The sequence below is a fragment of the Pristiophorus japonicus genome, chromosome 13 (assembly GCF_044704955.1).
Source record: "Pristiophorus japonicus isolate sPriJap1 chromosome 13, sPriJap1.hap1, whole genome shotgun sequence".
Lineage (NCBI taxonomy): Eukaryota > Metazoa > Chordata > Chondrichthyes > Pristiophoridae > Pristiophorus > Pristiophorus japonicus.
In genome coordinates this window covers 48,477,972-48,489,319 of record NC_091989.1, presented here as the reverse complement: position 1 = coordinate 48,489,319, position 11,348 = coordinate 48,477,972, and the positions used below count along the sequence as shown (strand labels likewise).

Sequence of the window (11,348 nt, the reverse complement as noted above, 5' to 3'; positions counted from 1 at the left end):
AGGAGGCAGAGGGCCACATCAATTCCGAGACCCTTGCTAAGACCCAGCAGCCAGCCTCCTCACTTTTTCCTACAGGTTGCACTGAATGGAACAGTGTGAGTATGAATGACCCATGGCGGGAACAGGCTGCATTGAATGGAACACTCAGCTGTTTGAACCACGCGCTGCCCGGGAGCCTCCTGCTCCGATTGGTTACTACGCGGATGATCACAGGAGGACGCGTCAGCCTATGGGAGGGTGGTTTGGTATCGGGTGACGTTGTTGTGGGCGAAACGGGACACGGCCCGTTAGCAGCATGAAGTTCGCGATCACCTTGGTCCGTCAGTAAGTACCGAGTGAGCGGGTTAGGGCAGTCTGACCTTTCACCCCTAGGTTACCGGCGAAGCTCGTGAACAGCTGAACCATTGACCCGCGGCCCCAGGCTAACCTGTGAGCAGTGTCGCTGATCGCACGCCTGCTGCGCGTCCTTTAACTCGATCTGCGGCTGCGGAACCCATTCTGCTCGTGCTGATCGTTCTTACTCGCTGACCAGGCCTGTTTGAATTCGGTGGCTCTGGAGGTTTTGGAAAGGACGATTCTTAACCCATTGTGCTGGGTAAATCCTAACTCGCAGCGCGAAGGCCTCTGTTAGCACCAGAAACTTGAGAGCGTTGCAGAGTCAACGAAGCTTGGATTGAAATTTCATTATTGGCTCTTGAGGTCCATAACCTGCAACCCACTAGGGCTACAGATTGGGCCAGCTCCCCAAATGTAGCCGAGTGATTAAAGTACACCTTTCGGACTTTTCTCAAATTATAGGGTCATTAATGGCATACCAACGTTTTTTGTTGGGTTTTTGGAGGTATCAAGTGTTCTGAAACAAAATCATAGACGCTTGCAGCACAGAAGTATATCGCTCTTTGAAAGAGCTGCCCAATTAGTCCCCCCAAGCCCCGCAGTTTTTCCCCTTTTTATGTGTATATAAATACAATTCTGTTTTAAAATTTCCTATTAAATTTGCTTCCACCACCTTGAGGCAGTGGATTAATGAAGGCCACTGGTGTTTCAATATAACTGAAATTTAAAAATATAGTTTCTGCATGATCATATGGGGGACTTGCTACTTTTAATGGATTAGTGAATGTGAATGAAGATTTTTTTCCATCATCTTTTTCACCCCAAAGCTGACATAAGGTGCATGTAGGAGCACAGTACAATAAGCAGATGTTGGCATGATGATACATTGAGTTGTTTGTCATCAAACCAGTTACATTTCCATTGTCACTCATCTATTGCTAAATTTTGCAATGAACCAGTTTTTAAGCCCTAATATATTTGTAATATATACATATAGCATCTAGTATGTTTTGCCCTTCACACTGTATTACATCTGGATGTTGCACTTCTCTCTATGCAAATTTTGTGAGGCACTTAAAATTGATGATGTCCATATATCAATGTTGCAATGATTCTTGCGTACTATGACAGTCCAACATTCAAGATCTGTTCCAGGGAGGTAAGCTGGATGGATGGCTCCTGGGGAATCTGACTATCCTCTTTGACCTTGGCTGATGACAGTAATTGCCATGACAACCAACAAGTCTGAGTAACAAAACAATGAGGTCCATGCCAAAACCTGGGTGCTCACTGAGCAGTGTTTTGAAGCTATGATTCTGTTGCCTGGGTGACTTGGAGGGCCTTCCAGTACACCCCAAAGAAATTGTCCAAACTAGTGATGATGTGCTGTATGCTCCATAATATCACAATCAATGGAGACATCAGCATGCAGGAGACTGATGAGCAGGACAAAGAGGGATTTGAGGATGTAGATGAGACATTCCTGCGTGGCAGCCAGCAGTGTCAGCAGATCATTCCAACATTCTTCAGCTGAACTGCAGCATTGTCACTGTTGAAAAATGGTGGGCCATGATGACTGTTCCTTCTGCTTGTCCTTGCAGTGCTGATGCTGCCCTGCAGCTTATAGAAAAGGTACAGTCACTTGCTGGAGTTGATGGTTTGCCACCAATCGGGGTTAGTGACTGGGGGAGACGGAGAGAAAGGAATCCAACTGTTTAAGGTACAGTGCATTTAATGTGAACGGTCATTCTCCATTCACCTTCTGTGGTCTATGATGCTGCTTATGGGTGTTTCTCTCACCCTTGATAAGCTGTAGATACATGGGTATTGTACTCGTGATAAGGATGTAATTGATTTAGAAGGGGTGGCTTTCATTCTATTGAAGGCTGAGCAAAATCTACCATCCTCTTAACAGTCACCATTTTTACAGAAACACATATTAGTAGTTGCAGACTCCCCACCTCTGGAATCCCAACTGCACTGTATTACAGGCCCAATAAAATCAACCATTCATTCATCCCAGACATTTCATGAAGAGGTGACCACTGCCGTTTCCTGCCTTCACTCTTGAATTGTGTGCACCTTGGCCTGCAGCAAACAAAATGGTGGCGTATTATAACAAACTTTGCATAGATTTAGTAACATGAGAGCTACAAGGCTTAATTATCTTACAATGAAAAGATGTGCACTCCATTACCAATTTTATCGTTACATTGCCTTCGCTTGTCTGCAGCAAGTGTTCAGTTCGCCCAAGCAGCAGTTTCCATAGCGATTGGCTCATTCATCCATAAATGCTGAATCCATTTCTTTATATGTTGTCTTTAAGGTGACAATTCACTCTTTACCCTTCAGGCAACCCATTATTGTCAATTCTAGGTATAGCAACAAAACTCTTCTAACCTTATTGGCTGATCAAAATACAGAGCTGTACAGTTCAGAGTATAGTTTCCATTCCATCACTTACCTTGGTGTCTTTACTCAGTGACTCCTTGCTGCTTCTATGGTTTCTGACACAGCATTGATACTGCCCCCTTCTCGCCCCACCTGGCACATACAAAAGCTTAGTAATTGCATTATTCACCCATTTGCTGCTGGTGAGTCAGCACTTCATCTACATGTACGGTTACAGTAAGGTCAGTAAAACACAGTTTTCTGGTATGTGTAGCAGCGCTATCACTTCTGTTCTTGCATTCTTCACAGAAGCTACCATCATAACTATTTTGATAAGCTACTGAATAGATACCTAATGGCCCCTGCCCTGCTGTTTTTTGTTGTTGCTACTAACCTGAACAGCACGGGGTGTTAAATTATCATCCATTGAAGGGCTTGGACTAAATCCCAGTTGCATTGATGGTTGCTAATCATAGAATCATAGAAATTTACAGCACGGAAGGAGGCCATTTCAGCCCACCGTGACCACGCCGGCCGACCAAGAGCTATCCAGCCTAATCCCACTTTCCAGCTCTTGGTCCGTAACCCTGTAGGTTATGGCACTTTAAGTGCACTTCCAAGTATTTTTTAAATGTGGTGAGGGTTTCTGCCTCTACCACCCATTCAGGCAGTGAGTTCCACACCCCCACTATCCTCTGGGTGAAGATATTTCCCCTCATATCTCCTCTAAACCTCCCACCAATTACTTTAAATCTATGTCCCCTGGTTGATGATTTTTGTGCCTTAATTAGTGGTATTATCGGCCCCTCCCAAACCCACAACCTCTACCAGTTAGAAGGACAAGGGCAGCAGGTGCATAGGAACCCCATCATCTACAAGTTCCCCTCCAAATCACACACCATCCTGACTTGGAAATATATCGCCGTTCCTTCAACGTCCCTGGGTCAAAATCCTGAAACTCCCTCCCTAACACAGCACTGTGGGAGTACCATCACCACAAGGACTGCAGTGGTTGAAGAAGGTGGCACACCACCACCTTCTCGAGGGCAATTAGGGATGTGCAATTAATGCTGGCCTTGCCATTGATGCCCACCTCTCGTGAATGAACTTTTAAAAAACAACTCCATGATTGGAGAAATTGGGCCCTGATCATGCGTCTTGTATTTTCCTCAGTTTGTTGTTTTTGGTCTTCTTGTGCTAGGTCTTGAAACATTGTCATGCTGAGTGTTGTGACGATGACTCTCTCTGGAGCATTGAACATTACTTTAGTGCCACTCGGGTAATTTTGCTCTTGCTTATATTTCCTTAGATATTTTACCTTTACTAGTATCTGAATTTGTCATGTATTTGTCTGAAGTATGTGTACAACAAATTTGTTTTGGGGTTTTAATTCTTCAATTCTCATGTGTTGATGGCTCTGCACTAATAGTGTGATTCATTTGTTTATAGAAAGAAATAATCAATGTATGATTATCCTGTAGATATGTGAATCTTGTACTGTGAAGTATGAAATTGGGATTATTTTACTATTTAACATAGTGCTTCTTTAAACATTATATTTTTTAGTGGCGAAACAAAATACAATAAAGCAAAACTTCTTCAAGGTAAGTTTAATATTCAAAACTAATGTCATGTTTTATCTCCAGCTTAGATTTCTAATTATGATTAACTGAGAATTCTACCTTACTGCTTTTTTGCTGTGGAGACTCCGCTTTCGAAGTATTGCCTCCCCTTATTCATTTGCGGGTTCCGAAACAACACTCATAGAAGGATGACCTGCTTCCAGGACTCTGCCAAACTCCATCAAAAATAGCATGTTAAGATGTGTGCAAAGGTGTGGAGTGGCTGAACCTCTTAGTTTGAGCCTCTTGATTTGTTTTCCTTTCTCCCTGGTTTTTCAGCTTCCTATCATTGCATGGTGTAAACCCATTGCCAACCAGTCTGTACCACTTTGCCATCCCATTCTGCTCTGTAACTGTACCACCTTTATTAGTTTTTAGTTTAAAAGTGTTAATGTAGGCTTCACAGATAGCTTAATAGTAAATGTACTTTGTGGTAAGGTACTGAGCCATACAGCCCAGGAGGGCTCCAGGTTTATCACTTATCTGCAGCTTACTCTGGTGGCAGCGTGGGTACTGGGATTTGCTTTGGTGTCTCCAGGTGTAAATGAAGGAAATACTGGCTCAGGTTCTTGATCACAAAGAAATAAATAACTTGCATTTATATAGCAATGTTCACATCCTCAGGACATCCCAAAGTTCTTCATTGTTGTTATGAAGACAGACTCAGCACCATTTTCACACAAGGAGCCACAAACAAACAGCAAATCATCAGTTCATCTGTTTTTACACCTCCAACAATGCACTATCCCCTCAGCACCGCCTGAACTGTCAGCCTAGATTATATTTTAAAACTATGATGGGGCTATAATTTAAAAGCTTCTCATTTTGAAGCGAGGGTGAGCATCATGACCACTGTGGAGGAACATAGATGTGCAATAATACATGACTTATGGAACCCCTTTTCCCATCAAAACATTTCTACAAGCTTCACATAATGAATAACTTTAAAGTGTAATAATTATTCGGTGGGACTACCGAGCAGCCAATCTGCATCAGCAATAACTCTCAAACAGTACTGAGATGAATAAGCAGTTAAAAATGTTTTGATGGTGTTGTTTAAGGGAGGAATGTTGGCAAGGATGGTGGGAGAACTCTTTGGTCTTTGAATAGTGCCAAGGGATTTTAACATCCATCTGAACCACCGCAATAGGAAGACTAGACCTTGGTTTAACATCTCATCTGAAGAATGACAGTTCTGGCAGTGCAGCAAAGCCTCAGTACATCACTGAAATATCAACCTACATTATGAGTTCAAACCTTGATGTAGGCTCAAACACATAACCTGAACCAGAGATAAAAGTGCTAGCAACTGAACAAGCTGACATTCGTGGTTATGGAGTGAAGACAAGTATAGGGTTTTGACTGTGACTCCACAGTATGCATTCTGGAAGAAGTACAGGAGGGTTCCCAACAGTGTGTGGGCTGTATCCCAGAACTTTCAGGAGAGGAGAAATTTGTGGAGCAGGATGAAAAGTTAATTTTACTGAAGGAACAGAGTGTTCTAAATAATTTGAATCATGTGTTATGAAAAATCCAACTTGTAATACCCATATTGCGTTTTTATCATTCACTACAAGGAATACTGTTACATTGTTGCACCTGTGGAAAGGATGCGTTCCAGCCCCAGGTAGTCTGTTTTTGATTTGTAACTGCTTCAAATGTAAATTTTGTAGATGTTTGGGAACCAGTGACACTTTTCATTTATTCTAGCGGTGTGATTGTTCTCCTATAATGGAGAGGAAGCATTTCTTACTCTTTGAAATGGGCACATTAAATACTATCCATCGGCCCTTCTGTTTTACCACTGCCATTTTCTTCTGCAGGATCTGACACAGTATGTTTCACTGGACCATAGATCCAGTAAATTCTGGGTTGGTAAATAGCAAATGCTTCATTGTAGTTGGAAGATAAGGTGAATAGAATGTTAACTTTATATTTAAATGAGATGCTAATGGTACCAAATTTTTTTAAGTAACTTTAATCTTGAGGGACATTAGCGATTAGGTAAGTAACTCATAGAGCCTCATTAGAAGTACAGTTAGTGAAAGGTCCTTAAGTTCCGAGAATCTGACATTTCTGGGTCTGAACATTGAACAGTGCAAGTCAGATGGACTTGAATTTGGTATGAGATCTGGTTCTATGAGGTTTTTGCCCCTTTTTTTTATTAATCCCAAAATTTCACAATGTGGGGGCAGATACTTCTTACATGCTCCCTCGGTGGACTACATCAGAAGAGGTGGATGGCATCATCCATGAGAACTCCCACTAGTTCTGCCTCCAACACAAATTATGCTTGCAGGTTAAGATTTCTCAAACTCCTTTGTTGGATTTTATAGGAGGATGCTAACCCATCTTGTCTCACTGCAAATGGATACCAATCAGTGCATGTAGAGCAGAAAGGCTGTGCTGCAGGCCTAACCAGACTCTCTTACTTTATTGTTCTATTTTAATTTAGAATATTTTTACAGTTGTGTATCTTAAATAACACTAAGCATAGAAAAACATGTTGTTATAGTACCTATGTATTCCTTATCAGGGCAGGGAGTGGATGAACCGCTGTCCGAGTTTGGCTTTGAGCAGGCTACGGCTGCAGGACAGTTTCTCAGCAAAATCAAATTCACTCATGTGTTCTCAAGTGACCTACAGCGTGCTAAACAGGTGCGTTTAATTTTCATTCTGCTGGTTTTTACTCTGTGATGAATCAGTTTCTAGAAGTTGTTTAGTTTTATATAACCAGTACTGTGCATCTAAATTGGACTAAAATGTAATGGGCCGAAAATTCTGGGTCCGTACGAAGTGCGCACGGAGCTGGTGAGGCCTCGCAAAAGCCAGTTTTCAGGACGCACTGCACATGTGCCGAAAACCAGCTTTTCCGATCTGCCAAGATTTCTCTAGACCGATCCTCCGCATCCCCGGGAGAGATTGGGATAATTGCCCAACTCATGCCTAGCGAATGTCCTTCAAACTTTTACGCCTGATAAAAGCAGGCGCATAGCTTATCTTTACCCACATAACACTTTTAAAACATATAAAAATTAAATTTAGACACTAATTTTTATATTTTAAAACCCTGTCCATTAAGGTAAGTTTATTTTTAACACTATTAAATTACACACACAAAAATTCCCCAAAATATATATTTTTAAAAACATTTAATTACATTTAATTTCAATTAATTTTAAATATGTGAGGTGTTTGTTTGTTTTATTTATTTATTTATTATGCTGTGTTTCGGTGTTTATGGGGTTTTTTTCATTGATAGTAATGGGAGCCCGTACAAACCGAGCTTCCATTTTTATCAATGAGAATACTGCATAGTGATTGGTGGTCCAGATCCACGTGACTCCAGCTTGTACGTACGTACGTACCACGAAGTCATCTCCCCATGCGCAGTGCATCTAGGCCTCCGATTCTATGTTCCTCCGGGATCACCAGGTACTTTCGTAGATTTTTTTCGGGTTGGAGGCGTTCGTACGAAGGAAGCCTCCGACCGCAATTTTCCCCGCATTATGTTTTCATATGCATTTCAATAACTGTTTCAGGAAAATAATAATTATTGAATGTTGAAACGATAAAAGTAAAACTGCTGTAAATGCACAGCAGGTCCATCAGCATCTGATGTGGAACCTTTTCCAGAACTTGAGAATTTGAATCCGCCTTTACTTGTTTCAGATGCTGGTGTAGATCTCCAATTACTTGTGAGGCAAAGTGACTTTGTCCCGCCCAGCAATCTTCTAATCCCTCAACTTTTTTTTAATGTTGAACCTTGACTTTTTTTTGGTGCAAATACTAGTTCATTTTGTTAAGAATGTAGTTAAGAAAGTTTGGTTCAGCGAGCTAAATGATGCTGTTGGCCCTCACCTGATCCTTTCACGTTTGGTACTTAATTTGAATTGAGTCACAAATGGGATAAAAGTATGTTCTGTGCTAGCTGTAAGGGCATTGTATGAAATAAGCTTGCGCAGTCTTAACTTATCCTCAAAAAGGTATGTGCCCACATCACAAATAGGGCCCACACCCAGTTCATAAAAATGGTTGTGAGCCTACAACCTAAATAGCTGATCATCAGTGTTTTTCACTGACTGCCAACGTTCTAGGGGCCCAAACATTGACAATCATTGCAACTGGGTCCCTTCTATCCTGCCCTGCCCTATCTGGCATCTCACACTGGCTGTTCCTCCTTCATCCTGTGTTTTATGCATTGGGAAAGCCCTGCTCCTCCTGTCAGTACGTTTCCAGTGCTCGTGTTCTGATTGCTGCCGCCTGACTACGTTATAGGTGAGAACTCTCGCGAGACTGGGTGTTCCCACATACAGTATGCACAAATGGCAATTTGGGCCATTAGCACTAGGAGTGCACTGAAAGAAGGAGCAGGACCTGTCTGGCACATAACCACCAGATTCAATAGAAACACGCTGTGGAAATGCCGGTTAGGAAGGGGAGGGGGAGGTGGAATGCACAGGGGGGATAAATGTGAGGGGACGGGGGCAGAATGTATGGCAAGGAAATAGTTGGTAAAGAGAGAGGGCAGAATGCGTGGCACAGTAGTAAATGGATGGAGGGAAAGTTGATGTCAATAAAAGGTGGCAGAATGGATGACAGTGGAAGAGAGGGGAGTGGATGGCAGTGAAGTGGGGAAAGGCAAGAAAGAAAGAAGGAACCTGCATTTATATAGAGACTTGCCTATCCTCGGGACATCCCAAAGTTCTTTACAAACAATTATTTTAAAGTGTGGTTACTTTGTTACAAGGCAAAGGGGAAAATTGATGATGATAGAGGAAAAGTGGAAATGAATGGGAGGGGGAAAAGGGCAGAAGTTAAGAGTGGTGCTTTGGGGAGAACCAGGGAGAAACTGTGAACAGCACTTTGGGGTGGGGGAGGAAGGAGCGTGTCAGCATTGACGAGGGGTAGGTGTAATAAGATACGTCCGGACCCAACACCAATAGGTTATAGTAATTGATCCTTTTATTTTGAGCAAGAGCAAGGATTAATGCATACAAGTATATAAGCCGTAATTAACAGAGAACAAAGAATTATATTACCTGGTTGTCCTCTGGGTAGGGGCCGTAACCTGGTGGCTGCCTGGTGCCTTCCCAGTTGTCTGGTCTCGCTGTATATTTATACACTATCTCAAACGCCAACCATCAATGTAGTATGACATGGGACAATGGCAAAACAGGCTAATCAGCTCTCCTTGCTTATTTGTGCACATGGTCCGTACATAAACCTGATCATGTACCGGGGTCTTGCATCAGCCAAGTTTTTTGTAACCTGTGTCAAAATGCTCTCGGCTGTCATTTTTGAAGTTATCTGCCTCCTCCAAATTGCCCTCTTGCAAGTACCAACGTTCTCGTTATGCTGCGTGGCCAAGCAGCAGTCTGGAGGTCAAGCACAGGCCACTCGCTGGCTTTTAAATAGGAGAAACTGCGCATGTATGAAAATTTGGGCCATGCAGCCACTTAAGGAAGACCGTGCACCCCAATAAAAATTGCTAAGTGGTGATCCGGTTGGTCTATTGAAAATCCAAATCATCTCAGCCCTAGGACATTGCTGCAGGAGTTCCTTAGGGCAGTGTCCTAGGCCCAACTATCTTCAGCTGCTTGTCAATGATCTTTCCTCCATCATAAGGTCAGAAGTAGGGCTGTTTGCTCATCATTGCAGTGTTCAATTCCATTCACAACTCTTCAGATAATGAAGCAGTCCATGTCCACTTGCAGTCAGGCCTGGCCAACATCCAGGCTTGGGCTGATAAGTGGCAAGTAACTTTTGTGCTATAAAAGTGCCAGGAAATGACTATCTCCAACAAGCGAGAGCTTAACCACCTCCCCATGACATTCAATGGCATTATCATCACCGAATCCCCCACATCAACAACCTGGGGTCACCATTGACCAGAAACATAACTGGACCAGCCATATAAATGCCATGGCTACTAATGCAGGTTAGAGGCTTGATTTCTGAGATGAGTGGCTCACCTTCTGACCCTCCAAAGCTTCTCCAAGGCACAAGTAAGGAGTTTGAGGGAATACTCTCAATTTGCTTGGATGGGTGCAGCTGGAACAATACTCAAGAAACTCAACACCATCCAGGACAAAGCAGTCTGCTGATCAACACCCCATCCACCAGCTTAAACAGCCACTTGTTCCACTATTGGTGTACCCTGGCTGGAATATGTACTAAGGCTTCTTAGCCAGCACCTCCTAGACTCGCGACCTCCACCAAGGGCATGGGGACACCATCACCTCCAAATTCCCCTCCAAGTCACACAGCATCCTGACTTTGACATGTATCATCATTGCTGGATCAAATTCCTGGAACTCCTTATCTAACAGCATTGTAGGAATACTTTTACCACAAGGACAACTAGGTGGTCTGCACAGAGCGATATTAAATGGAGTGCAATTAAACAGAGTGTTTTATTTGGGAATTCAGAGAAGAGGGAGAAGGAATTGATGCTTTTGCCTACACAACTTGTAGCACTTTGTATTAGAGTTAGATATTTAATTTCATTGCCCATAACTTCACGAAGGAAGACACAAATAACCTTCCGGAAGTACTAGGGGACCGAGGGTTTAGTGAGAAGAAGGAACGGAATGATATCCTTATTAGGCGGGAAATTGTGTTGGGGAAATTGATGGGATTGAAGGCCGATAAATCCCCGGGGCCTGATAGTCTGCATCCCCGAGTACTTAAGGAAGTGGCCCTAGGAATAGTGGATGCATTGGTGATCATTTTCCAACAGTCTATTGACTCTGGATCAGTTCCTATGGACCAGCTAATATAAAATCACTTTTTAAAAAAGGAGGGAGAGAGAAAACGGGTAATTATAGACCGGTTAGCCTGACATCAGTAGTGGGGAAAATGATGGAATCAATTATTAAAGATGAAATAACAACGCATTTGGAAAGCAGTGACAGGATCGGTCCCAGTCAACATGGATTTATGAAAGGGAAATCATGCTTGACAAATCTTCTGGAATTTTTTGAGGATGTAACTAGT

General features: G+C 42.7%; 1 protein-coding gene across 2 annotated transcripts in view; it reads left to right on the top strand.

Moving 5' to 3' along the window:
* Nucleotides 1-236: 236 nt before the first annotated feature.
* The window catches only part of tigara (TP53 induced glycolysis regulatory phosphatase a), a 42,352-nt gene continuing 31,240 nt past the window's right edge, over nt 237-11,348 (top strand). The window contains exons 1-3 of one of the 2 annotated variants that reach the window (XM_070897426.1): nt 237-324; nt 4,294-4,331; nt 6,886-7,007. In XM_070897426.1, coding sequence (XP_070753527.1) covers nt 296-324; nt 4,294-4,331; nt 6,886-7,007 — 189 coding nt within the window. In that variant the 5' untranslated portion in view covers nt 237-295. Of the gene's footprint in view, nt 325-3,879; nt 4,007-4,293; nt 4,332-6,885; nt 7,008-11,348 lie in introns of those variants that run through there. The other variant, XM_070897425.1, reaches the window with a different exon arrangement.